The 16,785-nt window shown below is 32.6% G+C and overlaps 1 protein-coding gene across 50 annotated transcripts in view; it reads right to left on the bottom strand.

Annotated features, from left to right (window-relative positions):
* RIMS2 (regulating synaptic membrane exocytosis 2) overlaps positions 1-16,785 on the bottom strand; it is a 752,291-nt gene that overhangs the window by 362,538 nt on the left and 372,968 nt on the right. For all 50 annotated transcript variants that reach the window (XM_055348803.2, XM_031014115.3, XM_055348807.2 and 47 more), the window contains one exon: positions 3,609-4,534. In XM_055348803.2, the coding sequence (XP_055204778.1) occupies positions 3,609-4,534 (926 nt within the window). The remainder of the gene's footprint in view (positions 1-3,608; positions 4,535-16,785) is intronic.

Below are 16,785 nucleotides of genomic sequence, written 5' to 3'. Positions count from 1 at the left end.
CATTTAACAGAACATACTGAATGAAATGACATCTATTATAAATTTGAGTGAAACTCTGTATATTTAAAATAATGAAATCCATCCAAAGTGACAAGTAAGAGACGAGCCAAAGTCACTAACACACCAATAAGCCTAAAGATAGAAGAAGAAAAGAAACAGAATATCCAAAAGGACAGCAGAGAAAAAAAAATTAGGTAGAGTAAATTATAAACTTGCTACCAATTTCCAAGGAATTTTATTATTTATAGACCAGGAAAGATTCTTCTACGTAGTAGAAGCTATGATGTACTAGGACCTCGAAAAAAAATTATTCTGCAATGATAATGCTCCCTGGTGCTATTTATAAAGTGTTGGTTAACATTTTAAAATTAGATAACTTGATGCAAATTTGCCTTGCATATTTTTGAAAGATTATGCACAAAATTGAAAAAAACAGAAAAGTAAAGACAAGGAGAAAGATATCTGAGTTGTAAAACACATTCTTTGGAGTTATTTAGTGTAGGGATAATAAAGCAAAGTGATGATTATTTTTTAAAAGTTGGTTTGTTCTCAGAATGATGTCTCTTCATATAAAAATACAGAAAAACATGTTTAAAATTCACTAACAAAATTTCTTTAACTATTAGGAAGAATTTTCTAACATTAGTTAACTATCAAAGATGAATCACAATGTTAGATACTTCTAAAGGTAATTTATTCCCAAATCAAATTGCCAATTTTCCACAAATAATAAAAAAATGCTACTTTAATGATGAAAAGTCAAGACATAACTCAATCTCTTTCCCATAATATCCCAGTGTCTCAACAGCTACAATTTATCCTCACTGAATTCAATTATTGGGGGAAATATCAAACAGAAAAAAGATTACTTCATTCAAGTTTATTCTTCCAAATTCAAATTAAAGTGTAGTTTTCTGCCAAATACATGTTGGCAGAAACTGTCCTCTGTGAAACAAATGATTAAATAAATGAGAAAGAGGCCTATCTTCAAGAGCGTCTATTAGAAGTTCAAGTTTTGGAATAAAAAAAATGTGAAAGCCATTTTTTTCTATATTTGATAAATGTTTTAGTTTTGCTAATTTGTTTCAAATAGGATTTTAATTTAACTCATATATACCTTTTTACTTATATGAGATTTTTATAAGTGGATACTTCGGAATACTAAAATAAAGATATCACATATAAAAAAGCTTTCAAGCACTGAATTGATACATTTCTGAGTTTTTTACATTTTTATGTGGTACAAGTGAAGGCATTACTTTAGCAAAGGATAACAGAAATACCTACCAGATAGAATCTAAACCAAACCACCAAAGATAACAAAACTATCCTTTTTCTTATTTTTTAGTATCATGATATACTCTGGCAAATGTGAAAAATGACCAAACTAAAGATTATTAAATATACTTAAGGAAGTACTACAGCTTAGGGAAAATAAAATCTCTATATACTCCATAAAAAAATTAATTAAGATTGATAGTTGCTCTTTATAGATAACTATATTTTAATAAGCAAGTTTTTCTTAGTATTTATCATTTGAATGCAACAAATATGAAATATCCCTAATGTGATTTTTTAAAACTTCATATGCATTTCTCCAACCCTATTTGTTGAATAGTTTATCTCTCCCCCCTTGGATTGTTGTGCATTTTATATTTTATCATTTATTAGTTTTAATATATTATATTAGAATTTCACCGATATGTCCAAATTTTCTATCAGTATCACATTTTCAATTATTGTCATTTTATACTATCTGGTCAAGTGAGTTCTCCCTCACTACTCTTAATTATTCTTACAAGTGTTGTTTCTTCCAGATTAACTTTAGAAATAAAATACTTCAAGGGTCCAACTGGTATTATGTCTAGAATGTTATTAACTCCAAGAGATTATCTGCAAAGAGCTTGCATCTTTACACTACTTAGCCTTCCTAATTAGGAACATGAAATGAACCGCTACTCACATCTTCCTTATGTTACTCAGTAAAATTTTATGGCTCTTCCTGTGGGCCCCTCATTTCTTGTTAGTTATTTTTATATCACATTTTTTATTTTTAATTCAGAATGGAAACAATTAATGTGTTCTAACTAATTATTCTGGTACAGTGTAAAATGATTCCATAATCATTTCATACCTAGCTCCTTTCTTGAATTCCCTTAGTGATTCCTATTGACTCGATAAACAAAAAATGGACTATTGATCAAATAGTATAAGGAAATTGGGGGTAGGAGGTTGGTATGATACTCATCCATCTGGTATATTTTTGTCATACACCAAAATAAATTCCAGAATGTTAAAAAAGTTAATGGTTAAAAATAATTTAAAAATGAGATAATATACAGTTAAATACTTAATTGATTTGGAAGTGAATAAAGAGCTTTTAAAGATGAAAATAATGGAAAAAAATCACCAAATACAAAGGTTTAGATACATTAAATTCAAGTTTCAAATAAACAAATTAAAATACTAGATAAACATTAAAATGAGAAATGTATTTGGCAAATAATAGTTAAATGGGGTAAAATCCTAACTATATAAAAAGTGCTTATAAATCAATAATAGAAAAACTAATACCCAGAGAAAGATGGGCAGAAGGAATTAAAGGAATGAACAGATAATTCACAGAAGATATCAAATGCAGATAAACATATAAAACATTCAACTTTACAATAAAATTCAAATTAAAATGACAAAGAGAGCATTTTTGTGGCTATTCAATTGGCAAAGATTTGGTGAATTGAGACTGAAAACTCAAGTACATCTGACAAGAGTAAAGCATGTTACAATCTTTTTTGGAAAGCAATTTGGTAATCTGAATTAAAGCTTAAAATAATCCAAAGTACAAATATATATTTTTGAAATACTCAAGAGATGTAGGCAAAAAGTATGTATAAAGATAACCATTATAATTTTTACATTGGCAAATGGAAGCCACGGCAATGCCCCAAATAAAGAAATATTTAGTTTGTGGTATAATCTTATGATAGAATATTAGTGCAGCTATTTAAAACGTATTACTAAAGAACATCTAATGGCTTGAAAAAAATCACTTATGATGTGATAACAATTGAAAGCATCAGTATACAAAATTATATATAGCATGATATCAATTTTATAAATCTATAAAAACCATACATGCATAGGAAAAAAAGAAAGAAAATACAATAAAAGGTTAACAATGGTTATATCTGGGGGAAAGAAATATGGATAACTTGCATTTCATTCTTTATGCTTTGAGGACTTTTTCAGATGTTTTATAGTGAATATATTGTTACTTTTATAAGGAGACAAAAATAAACGTTATTTTTAAAACTACAGTTAATGGATATTTTTGAAATATGCTGTCAAATGATACAAGAAAACTTTCAGAAACAAAGCAAGAAGGCAATTTTAAAAAATCAATAGAACATCATTCTGTCGTTCTTATACATGAACAACAGAAGATACTTTTTATAACACGAAATTTTCTTCACACGTTCGATGCCATTAAAAGACTTTTAAAATAAAGCTACTAGTAATACCTATTAAATTTTCACTCAGAAATGCAATCTATTTAAAAAAACGCTTATCTAATCAATTACAGCAAAATGTATGATTAGAAAGCTTACCTTTTTCACTTACACTCTCACTTTCAATCTCAACATCATCACAACTTGTATATTCAGGCGTGGAAGCCAATTCCTCCTCTGAACTGCTCAACGAAACCTGGCGCATTTTACCGCCTTTCTTTGATTTATGAGGCTTTGGTGGTGGAGGTCTCACTGACTCTGACTGGTCTGAACTGAGAGAATCATTCCTTAACATTGTTTCCATTTTTTCCCGTTTTGTTTTTCTTACAGCAGAGCTAGGATCTAAGTGGTGCTGTTTCCGTAGTGAGTCAGTACGCCTCAAGTCTGGTCTATCTATGGGTAGTGGACTCCTCCTGGGGGTAGGAGGACTATGGTTTGTGGTCCTTTGTGCATAAGAACTTGGTCCCTGAGCCTCTCGAGTTCTTTCCATTGAATAAGATCGCTGATTTTCCATGGCAGCTCTACGTTCTGATATAGATCTTTGCCTTGATGGTCGATCCATCCTTAGCATAGAAATCCTGGAATCTTCCAGATCAGCATTTGCCAAAGAAACATCACTATGCCTTCTCTCATGCCGTGCTCGGGACACTTCAGCATGGATCCGCATTTGTTCTTCATAGGGTTGTGGCTTTACTGGATAACGGGCCAAATTCGGATCACTTCGGTAGCGTGACTGGTACTCTTCCTCTCTCCTTTGCCTTTCGTATTCATCTCTGCTTTCCACATCCTCATCATCTACAATATATTCTTTGGAATGCCTATGACTTCTCCTGTTGGAGTCCCTATAACTTAAATGATCAGAGTCTTCATAAAACTGAGGTTCATGTTGAGATCGCCTATCAGCATAATCTGATGGAGATCTAGGCATTGCGGTATCCGAAGTAGCATACTGTGAATATTCCTCTCTTTCTTCTCTTTGGTCGTATCTTCTATTCTGATCTCTGGACACAGATGGGCTTCTTTTCCTAAGTAACCAAAGGAAAAGAACAATGAGAAGAGCAAAAGTTTATCAATTTTACATTTCATTGATTTGCTGGCAGGTTGATGGATAACTAAGTAGTCCTTTTGCCTTTTTAAAATTTCATTTTAAAGGCATAGCGTAACAATGGTTTTAGTAGTATTCATTATATTCAGTTCAAATAAGTACTTTGTTGTGGTTATCAAGTGCCTGCAACACTATATCTGGAATATGCTTATGCTTGAAAATTAGATAATATGATATTCCACTGCTATAAACTAGCATTTATTCTAATTTCCTTGCTTGGTTTGCTACATACACTTCCACTACCCACCAACTATTATTCAGCAGCTTAGAAAAATATTTCCTTCCATCTTCTCTATACCTAACATGCTGATATGAAAGTTACCTGAAAATGTAATGAAGCCAAACTGATTTGGCTCAAGAGTTGAATACTTTCTAACTAACATTAAGTGCTGGCTCTTAAAAATCATTTTTCATTCATCATCTTCTAGATCATTCCTAGTATTGATTCACCTAAATTTTCATTTTATCATCATGTCTCCAACCCTTTTTTATTGATCTAACTTGAGATAAGCAATTAAAATAGACAAATAATAATGATTCATTTATTACAAAAATCCTAGAAGTCAGAAAAAACTGCTATTTTTATTCCATCTTCTTTTAGATTAAGAACAGCTTGGTGATATTATTCTACTAAGTCTCCACATCTGACCCCTCATATTTCCTTATAGTCTCAGAGGAAGAAACTGCTTGTTACCTTCTCAACTTACCCTTCTAACACTGGTAAAACCTAGTGAACCTTGCAATCACACATGATACCCTGTTAACAAAATTTTCACACTAACCTTTTCTCTGGAATAAACTTAGATAATATCAACTATTAATCATGAAAAGCAATAGGATTAGAATCCTGAAGATAACAGAAAAGGTTTAGAAAACTATTATGGGGATTTTGCCAGGACATGAACAGGAGATAATGAAAGAGTGAAGTCAGCTGAAGTTAAAGATGACTAAGATTCAACAGTTCAGTTGTGAATTTCTTAGTCAATGGTTTCTTAGCCCAAAAGCAAGAGCAGAGAAAGGATACAGTAGAATGACCCAACCTGGCAAAATCAGCACTCTTCTCTAATATCTCCCCCGGGTCACAGAATCCCTTTTTCCCTCATATTTGGAACACAGTCTGCCAATCTACCAATTAGGTTCACTAATGAAAACAGAAGTTAGTCTAGGTTTTCCAGGTAGGAAGGGTTTTAATTCAGGAACCAGAAGCTACATAACAGTTGAATGGGCTACAGGAATAAAGGCCAAGAAAGTTAATGCTGATGATCTTAGCCTGAAGATGCAAAGACAAGGATTCTCAAAATGGACATTAGAAAGCTGCTGTGAATGTCAAGAGTCTATGGAAATCTGCCAGCGATTACCTGAACCACCTACAGCATCAGGGTGGCCAATTAACAGGAGTTTGCCCAGGAGCCACTAAGACTTTTATATCTGCCCATCTGCTAGCCAACAACTAATGCTTGACAATGATGGCTTCTGTATATCCTCTACCTTTCAAATCTCATGTAAGTACAAAGCCAGGATAAACTCTAACCTGGAACTATAAAGGAATAAGTTCTGCAGAAAGTGAAAAAATTAGTCTATCCCTTAAATGTTTTATAATTAAGAAAGTGGATGTGATATTTTTTAGCATTTACATTTATATATAAAACACTTAGGACTTAATTACAAATCTTTTAGATTACAATTGTTACATAAAACCATAGATTCCTACAGTTTAAAATTTACAATCAAAACAAAACATTCAAAAAAATTTATAGTACCCAACACCCTATGTTTCTGTGTATATGTGTGTGTGCACTGTGCATCATTCATTTTACTTTTGTCATTACTTTTATACATTTGACTAAAAAAAACTCTAGCATGATAGTAGTCTATCATGAAAAGAACACTAGATTTAAGGAATCTACAGTTCTTAGTCATACTTTTGTAATTAGCCAGTTATTTCGAACTATATCACCATTAAATCCTTAGGAGTTTGTGCTTTAAATTGAGAGGCATAGATTTTACATGTTAACTTATATATTACTTTAACAAACATATATTAGGTTAAGAAATAAATGCCACACTATCTTATAAATTAGGAATGCAGAAATGATTGACACCTTCCTTGTTCTTAAGAGGGTGAATGATTCTAAAACCATCTTCCATTTCTTAGGTAGTATGATTTTACAATATTGATACCACAACTTCATCAAGTTAATAAGCCTACATGAAAGCTTAATGCATTAAAGATTTCCCATAATACAGTTAATGTTAAACTGAGTATTTTAGGATAGAAGTTAAAAAAAGGAATATTTCATTCCTATCTTAAGGAATTAACATGAATTTTTGAAAGTAAGTAGAGTATAAAGTGAATACAATGAGTCTTTATAACAGGGGATTATATTTTATCTTACAGATAAATAAGAATATTTACTTCCTATTATGGAATTCAGTTCCAAGAGAAAGGCTATTAATAATTAGTCACTAGCAAGCCATCTAAGTACTTTTTAAAAATCATACTTAGGAAAATTGAATTCAATGTTAAATCCAGCAATCACATTGTTCCAGAGATTATCAAATTTGCCAGAAATATGTGAATCATACTGTAGATGTCGATTTGTACTGGATTTAAGATTATAACCACTATAAAAATGGAACAGTGGTTATAATCGGAAATTGGGATGACTACTGTCACTGTTACAAAGACTTAGGTTTTCAAGAATACCCTTTTTACCTTACAGTACGTTAACACTATGCGAGAAACAAGGCAAGATTTCATTCTAACAATACATGTATCAAACAATGAAGAACCTGCAATCAATTATTTCAAAATAATAAATATTCTATCAAACAATTTTTACCAACTATATTATGAATTACTTCATATATACTGTCCTTTAAATTTTAAACTTCTATATTTCATAGATACTATATTCCTTTCAGGAACTAAATAAAATCAGTGTAAATTCAAGTAATGTGTTTCTACTGTATATCTTTGCTATTGGCCTTTATAAACAAGCCTTAGCATTTATTATCAGCAGGTGGAAAATATTTAAGAAATAAAGCAACATCATTGATAATTTGTACATTTCTCTACAGAACCATAAGGCATTTAGCAGTATTTAATTCATCTGTTATAATACAAAGGAAAAGGAATGCTTCGTCTAGGATTTTACATTTCACTTAATCCTTCAAAGACCCTGAGAAATCAAGAGGCAGAATCCAAAATTATGCCTTTCTTTAGTATAAAATGTATTTGTGGCATCATATAGTGCCTTAATCTTTACTCCTATGCATTCTATTATCCTTATTTCTGTTATAACAATATCAGTATATATTTATATTCACTTTATATTTACCTAATATCGATTCACTTCTCTTTATTGCCACCTGTGTTGTTAGAATTGTTTTCTCTTTCACCATAGTATTCTGTCCTTAATTAGAACCAGTTTATAGAAAACCACATTTTAAACATCCTAAATCTACTGTAGCAAGTATCATTTCTATTCCTTGCTTACAATTGTTTGTCATGTGGACTATTCAATCTATTTCTAAATATTCTAGCTTGTATAACACATCTGATGCTCCATTATAAATGTTATTCTAACTATGCAAAATAGTTTGCATAGGAAATCCTACCAATTAGACTCCTTAAATTCTATGTCCAAAAAGCATACTGACTGATGGGAAAACTCCAAAGAAGCTTCTTTCCCAATTAAAATCACTTCCAGATTTCCCAAAGGCATCCACGGTTTACACGGAATAAATTAATTCATCATGTTTTTACCATAACTTCCATTTTAATATTTACAGGCTTTACCATCTTAAGTGATTTGTGTTACTAATACCACCTATAATACTGACCATATTGATAAAAGAATCATCAAATCTCTGAAAGTATAGTCTAATGAACATTTGAAAACATTTATAAACAGTGAAAAATTACATGGAAACCAACACTGTAATATTTACATATTTTAACTCAACTGTAGAAATATGCAATTTTTAAAAATTATGACAACACTGGACATACAGTGCAAAATTTGAAGATTACTAATTTTTGTAAATTCAAATTTTATATTATTAAATTAAGTACTACCTATATGAAAATTCCTGACTCATAAGCATTATTAGTAGAGATCATTAAAAAATTGTTACTTTATAAATAAAAATATGTAAATCACTCTTGAAAAATCAATAACCTGAAAAAATACCTACTTGTTTTTAAAAATATTTATAAAGCATGGATATTGCTAAATAAACTAATGTAATACTTCATGAATACAATTACACAATGCTAACTAACCATACAGTTTAAACATAACATTGCAACCAAATTCTAAAATTTTAAGTTGTTAAAACACATTAAATCAAGGATTTAACAGAAGTATATAATCCTGTAAAACATGAAAACAAAGGCCCGTTTCTATAATTCCTACAAAAAGCTTTGAATAAATCAATTTCTATTTATAAAAAAACAAAAATATATAAATTTTTACATATCACAATTAAGATTTAATATATTTTTATTGTTTTACCTTTGTTCAACCAATGCACATCTGTCGAGCATGAAGCATCATGTTGACAAAAATACATCAACAGTGTGCCAGGCAGTGCTTTCATTTAATCCTTCTAGCCCTGGCAAAATCATAGGAGCCATCCTTAATCAGATGATTTGAAAGTCTCTACTTGCTTACAATCGTTTTATTTCAAAACTAAGTTACTGAAAAATTACACAAAAACAACACTCATTCAAAGGATGGAGTCATAGAATCCTCTAGTGATAGGCCTGTTAAGAAAAAGGTTATTCTTTAATGCTGTTACTATGTGGCTGTATATAGCTCCAGGTCAAGTAAGAATGTACCCTGTAAGGAGGATTATGGTACTTAGCTGATTAGTGCCTCACAATACTGAACACCAAATGCAAGCTGCATCCAAGGCATTTCTGGGCACTATGCTTAAAACTGGTGGATTTAGAAATTTATAAATCACCTTCTCCTATATGAATTGCAGTATTTCTAAAATAACAATTCTATGTGCTTGTTATTGATAATTGTGCTGCTTAAGCTTTCACCATAAAATGTATAGTAATAGTTTAACAGGCCTATTCTGTAACTTCTTTTCAATTATTCACTAACAAGTTTCTTAATCTTCAGTAAAAAGGCAATGTTTCCCCAAAGGTTCAAGAAGCAGCAGTTTTTGTACAAATTTAATAAAAAGTAATGTGCTCCATTAACTAAGAAGTTGGTTAGACACTAGGTTTAAATCAAATTTTGCTCATTTTAATTTATCAATTAACATCTCAATGCTCATTCAGTGATTTAAAAAAAATTAAAAAGAATTTTAATAAGGCCACACAAATTCCTTCCTAGCAAAAGCCAGTTATCTGGATACTAATATTACTACTCTGAAAGTTATATTTAAATGTTTCCAAATACTTTTATATAAAACTGAGAAAAGGCCAGTGTTAGACAAGTAGAAAAAGATTAAAAAGTGCTGTGCTGTTTTTAGATCTCACAAACTGCAAGTTTAAATGAGGGTCTAGGAATATATGGTAGTACCATTCCACTATTTGTATAGGTATTCACCTCTATCATTTTATTTTAGAATTAAATGTAGGTCTTGAAAAGATTGGGGGGAAGATGTGGACAGAGAATGTGATTTTTTTACCTCTCAGATTTCTAATAAAGACTGGTAGATTATTCAAAGAGAAAGGCAATAAAAATTCAAAATAATTCATTTTCATAGGAATGTAAAACCAGTAATCTCAACCATACAGACCCCACAGTTCATACCAAACTGAAAAAAAAAAAATCCATTTGCCCACAGCTTATTTTTATTCTTAAGTCAAGAAAATTTCAGAAACATTGCAGTTAATAGCAATCCTTCTTCCTCTTTACTTTTCCTTCCATTCACTTTTACCCCCTCAGTGAGTTCTCTTGGTGGTGTTCCTCCAACTGTAATGCACACTCTGGTGCCAATGCCCTTCTCTATCAATCATCTTGTTTCTAGCTACTCTTATTCATCTACCCCAGACTTTCATTTGTATCACCTTTAATACCACTACTTCTTTCCCTTCACTCTCTACTGATCTTTCTAGGGCTCCAATTTCCTTCTCCCTTCCTCTTTAGAGTGTTTATTCTCCTTTCAGGACTATTTCAGGACTATTTCCTTAACTCTTTACTCTTAACATGTTTTCTTTTGTTTATTGCTTTTGTAACTACTTCCCATGCATTCAAATTTTTGAGGACCCAAATTGGGATCTAAAAGGTTTTCATGAGAATAATTGTAATCTTATTATCCAATTAAGATTACAATTGGATCTTAAAATACAGAACAACAAAAAGATTCTATGAATCAGATGCTAGTTAAATTAATTTATATTTTATTCATGACAATATTTTCAACTCGTATTTAAAAGACAAAGGTTCTTAGATACTCAAACCTCTAGAAAATCGTGCACAATTGATGATCCCCTCAGGGGATCAATAATGAGTAGTGAGACTGAATCAGCAATAAAAAATTTTTCAAACAAACAAAAAAAAAGCTCAAGACCAGGTGAATTCACACATGAAATCTACTAAACATTCAAAGAAGATCTGGTACCAATACTACTGAAACCATCAAAAGATTAAGAAGGAGGGAATCCTACCTGACTCATGCTCTGAAGCCAGTATCACTCTGATATCAGAGCCAGGAAAGGACACAACAAAAAGAAAGAGATAGAGATCAATATCTCCGATGAACTGAGATGCAAAAATCCTCAACAAATACTAGCCAACCAAACTTAATAGCATATCAAGAAGATAACTCACCACAATCAAGTAGGTTCCATTCCAGGCATGAAAGGATGATTCAACATACACAAGTCAATAAATGTGATTCACCACACATAAAATACCTAGGAATATACTTAACCAAGGAGGTTGCTTTAGTTTGTTCTCACACTGCTATAAAGAAATACCTAAGACTGGGTAATTTAAAAAGGAAAGAGGCTTAACTGGCTCACAGTTCTGCATGGCTGTGGAGGCCTCAGGAAACTTACAATCACGGCAGAAGGAGAAGAAAAGACATGTCTCACATGGCAGCATGCAAGAGTGAGTGTGTGTCAGTACAGGAAAAACTACCATTTATAAAACCATCAGATATCGTGAGAATTCACTCACTACCAAGAGAACAGCATAGGAGAAACCACCGCCATAAATCAAATCACGTCTCAACAGGTCTCTCCCTAAACACCAGGGGATTACAATTCAAGATGAGATTTTGGTGGGGACACAAAGCCTAACCATATCAGAGGTGAAAGATCTCTACAAGTAGAACTACAAAACATTGATGGAAGTAATCATAGATGACACAAACAAATGGATAAACATCCCGTGCTCATGGATTGGAAGAATCAATATCATTAAAATGATCATACTGCTCAAAGCAATCTACAGACTCAACACAATTCCTATTAAAGTATCAGCATCCTTTTTTCACAGAATTAAAAAAAAATCCTAACGTTCATATAGAACAAAAAAAAAAGAGCCTCAACAGCCAAAGTAATTCAAAGCAAAATGAACAAAGCTGGAGGCATCACACTACCTGACTTCAAATTAAACTATAAGGCTACAGTAAATAAAACAGAATGGGATTTGTATAAAAGTAGACATACAGACCAATGGAACAGAATAGATAACCTAGAAATAAAGCCAAATACCTATAACCAACAAAACATACACTGAGCAGCAGAGTAAACAGACAATCCACAAAGTGGGAGAAAATCTTCAGAATCTATACATCTGACAAATGACTAATAACCAGAATCTACAAGGAACTCAAACAAATAAGCAAGAAAAAAAACAAACAATCCCATCAAAAAGTGGGCTAAGGATATGAATAGACAATTCTCAAAAGAAGATATACAAATGGCCAACAGGCATATGAAAAAATACTCAACATCATGAATGATCAGGGAAATGCAAATCAAACCCACTATGTGATACCGCCTTACTCCTGCAAGAATGGCCATAGTCAGAATATCAAAAAAATAATAAATGTTGGTGTAGATGCAGTGAAAAAAGAACACTTCTACACTGCTGGTGGGAATGTAAACTAGTACAACCACTATGGAAAACAGGAGATTCCTTAAAGAACTAAAAGTAGAACTACCATTTGATCTCACAACTGGGTATCTACCCAAGGGAAAAGAAGTTGTTATACGAAAAAGGTACTTGCATGTGCATGTTTATAGCAGCATAATTCACAATTACAAAAATATGGAACCAGCCCAAATGCCCATCAATCAACGAGTGGATAAAGAAACTGTGTTATGTATATGGGTGTGTGTGTATATATATATATATAAAATAGTGTGTGTATGTGTGTGTATATATACACATATATATATATACATATATACACAATCCACACACAATGGAATACTACTCAGCCACAAAAAGGAACGTAATAATGGCATTTGCAGCAACCTGGATGGGATTGGAGCCTATTATTCTAAGTGAAGTAACTTAGGAATGGAAAAGCAAACATCATGTGCTCTCACTCATAAGTGTCAGCTAAACTATGAGGATGAAACGCATGAGGATGATGGACTTTGGGGACTCAGGGGGAAAGGGTGGGAAGGGGGTGAGGGATAAAAGGCTACAAATTGGGTTCAGTGTATACTGCTCAGGTGATGGGTGCACCAAAATCTCACAAATCACCACTAAAGAACTTACTCATGTAACCAAATACCACCTGTTCCCCAAAAACCTACGGAAACAAAAAATTTTAAAAAAATCAGACGATCCTACTTCTTCATAAGGTGTTTTTTAAAATATAAGTTTGGATTTAAAAAAAAACCATACACTGGGGACCTTGTTCAATGAATGGTGCTTCGAAAATTAGATAGCCACATTCAGAATAATGAAACTGGATCCCTATCTCTCATCTTTGTCAAAAATTAACTCAAGATGGATTAAAGACTTAAATATATGATCTAAAACCATAAAAATTCTAGAAGAAAACTTAGGAAAAACTCTTCCGGACATTGACTTGGCAAAGAATTTATGACTATTATCCCAAAAGCAAAGGCAACAGAAGCAAAAATAAATAAGACTTAATTAAACTAAAAAGCTTCTGCACAGCAAAATAAATAATCAACAGAGCACATAGACAACCTAGAGAACAGGAGAAAATATTCACAAACTGTATATGCAACAAAGGACGAATATCTAGATTGTACAAGGAAGTCAAACAAATCAGCAAAAAACCCAAATAATCCCACTAAAAGTAGACAAACAACATGAACAAATATTTCTCAAAAGAAGATATAGAAGTTGCCAACAAACATGAAAAAATTCTTAACATCTCTAATCACAAGAAAAATGCAAATTAAAATCACAGTGATACCATCTTACCCCAGTCAAGAATGGCCATTATTAAACAGTCAGAAAACAATAGATGTTGGCACAAATGTGCTGAAAATGGAACACTTATACACCACTGGTGGAAATGTAAATTAGTACAGCCTCTATGGAAAACAGTATAGAGATTTCTCAAAGAACTAAAACAAGATCTACCATTCAATTCACCAAACCCACTACTGAGAGTATCTATCCAAAGGAAAATAAGTCATTATATTAAAAAGACACCTGTACACGTTTATCACAGTACAATTTACGATGGCAAAGATGAGGAATCAATCTAAGTGCCCATCATCTGATGAGTGGATAAAGAAAATGTGGTACATATATACCATGGAATACTACTCAGCAATAAAATATAAGGAAAACATCTCTTTTGCAGCAACTTCGATGGAACTGGAGGCCATTACCCTACATGAAGTAACTCAGGAATGGAAAACCAAATATTGTATGTTCTTACTCATAAGTGGGAGCTAAGCCATGGGTATAAAACGGAGTGTATAATGGACATTGGAAACTCAGAATTGGGGAGAGTGAGATGCGAGTGAGAGATAAAAAAAATCACCTATTGGGTACAATATACACTATATAGGGGACAGGTACACTAAAAGCTCAGGTTTCACTACTACACAATTCATCCATGTCACCAAAAACCACTTGTACCCCTAAAGCTATAGAAATAAAAAAAATTAATCTCTTTTTAATAATTCTGCTCTTGAAGTAAATCTCTCTTCAATAAAGCTCTCTTATCTTCTTACCAGCTTCTTTCCCAACACTCCTATAGAAATTTCCTCTGCCAGTGATGCATTAGAGCCAGCAAAAAACCAAAAGAAACAAACAAACAAACAAAAAAGTGTGGTGCTTGCTGGAGCTAGGCCCCAAATAAGACGAGGAAGCAGATGCAACCAGATGCTGGTGAGGCTGAGCTTTGTGAAAGAAGGTTGTTAAATTTCAACAAGTGTTTCTATGTGATCTGATCATATTTTAAACATGGTGTTCTTTTTTAAACACCACATTAAAAGAGGGATATCAACTAAGAGGCATGTCTGAGACCAGGAGAATGATGAGTCACCAGATTAGACAACACAGTAAGAATTTTCTTTTAAATGTGGATATGTTTTTAACATAAATTCCTCCAAATTACGTGTTTTTAACTTTTATAGAAAAGGTTCTTTAGCAATTTTAAAAGTAACTGATAGAAAATAATTTCACACTGTGAAATTACTTGTTTAGCCTTTAATTTAAATCTATTCTCTAAAAATGTGTTAGACTACAAGCTAAAAGTAGGTGACTTTTAGGGTTACTTAGTCTTTTGAATGAAGAAAATAGGAAATGTACTCTGGAAGCAACTGTAATGAAGTCTGTTGTTGGCTTTCTGTCATCTATTTCTCTTTCTTCTTGAAACGGAAGGAATGTCTCCTCCATTCTAAGCTTTGTGGTTTTGATTGAACTGGCCTCAACTGCTTCAGGGTTGAGCCATGATTAGCAGAGCTAATCAGAATGTACCATTTCTGTTCAGAATGACTAGCACAATGACCTAAGCTGGTCCAATCACAGTGCCTCTTAAGGACAATGGTCTGACAGCACTGAGACATAGACTTATTGTTTCATGATTGAGAGTTCATGTAACTCTCACAGCTACTAGAAGACAATTTAAGGGCATAAGTCAGAGAACCTTCCCCAAATGGAGTCAATATCCACATAATGATAATTAAAAATAGAAATAAAGAAATTAGGTTCTAGGTCGCTTTACAGGAGATTCAGGATCAATCCCCACCTGAATCAACTCATGTACTTCTGAAGTTTCAATGAGGTAAACAAATAAATTATCTTTAATTTTAATGCCAGCCTCATTTGGGGTTTCTATTACTTGAACCTAAACTTTTCTTTGTTGACACAGAATCTGTGACATAGACAGACCCCAAAATCTGTATGTTGCTTTCTTATCAGCTGTCATGATGCTTCTGAGCTCTGTTTCTATGAAAATTGTGTTTTTCCTTTCTGAAATACAGGCACTCTGGCACCTTTATATATGCTGTAGTCATATGGTTTCTTTAAAATATTTCCAGTTTTACAGCAAAAATAGTCACTTAATGAGATGAAAATCTTTCCTGAGATTAAAAATCAAAATATTGCATATTTAATATCACATTTTACATGATAATTCTGATGTTGGGCTTGTTCTATTTAAGGCTAGAAAGAGATAACAACAAACCACATGCCACATGTTTCAAGCAACAGCAACAAGCTGCTTTTTTAAAGTAATTCTCAGTAAACTATCCCTTGGCCAACTGCTAACCTAATTCAGAAACAGAAAAAAGAGGTAGACGACACATGAAATATTACTTCTATTACTGACAAAACAGAAATTGTAGAATTGGTCTCCATGTAAAAAGTGGGATTCCTAATACAAAAACTCAGAATCATACAGACACACCCATCCAGGCAAAGACTACATTGGTCTGAGACTATTTTACAGCCTGTTTCTATAAACCTTGTGGCAGGAACAGGAACGTACACTCTCTGTGAGCATCTTGTTCCCAAGAGAAAGAGGAAAAACAAAGAAATTGCTACTTATGCTCACTTCCTTATCCCAAGGGGCAGAATAGAAGAGGGATAGGAGGAAGCCAGGAATATTATTTTAAAGCAGCTCCATCCATGAGGGAGGAAACATAGGAGTAAAAAGGAAGATATCCTATCTACCAAAACATTTTAAGTCTAGAGTTGTGTTCAGTTAAAGCAGCTCTAGTGCACCCAGAACTTCATGATTTAGGGTTCA

Source organism: Gorilla gorilla, chromosome 7 (assembly GCF_029281585.2).
Source record: "Gorilla gorilla gorilla isolate KB3781 chromosome 7, NHGRI_mGorGor1-v2.1_pri, whole genome shotgun sequence".
Classification (NCBI taxonomy): Eukaryota; Metazoa; Chordata; class Mammalia; order Primates; family Hominidae; genus Gorilla; species Gorilla gorilla.
The sequence above is the reverse complement of the archived record's forward strand: the minus strand, read 5'-3'. Positions and strand labels throughout refer to the sequence as shown.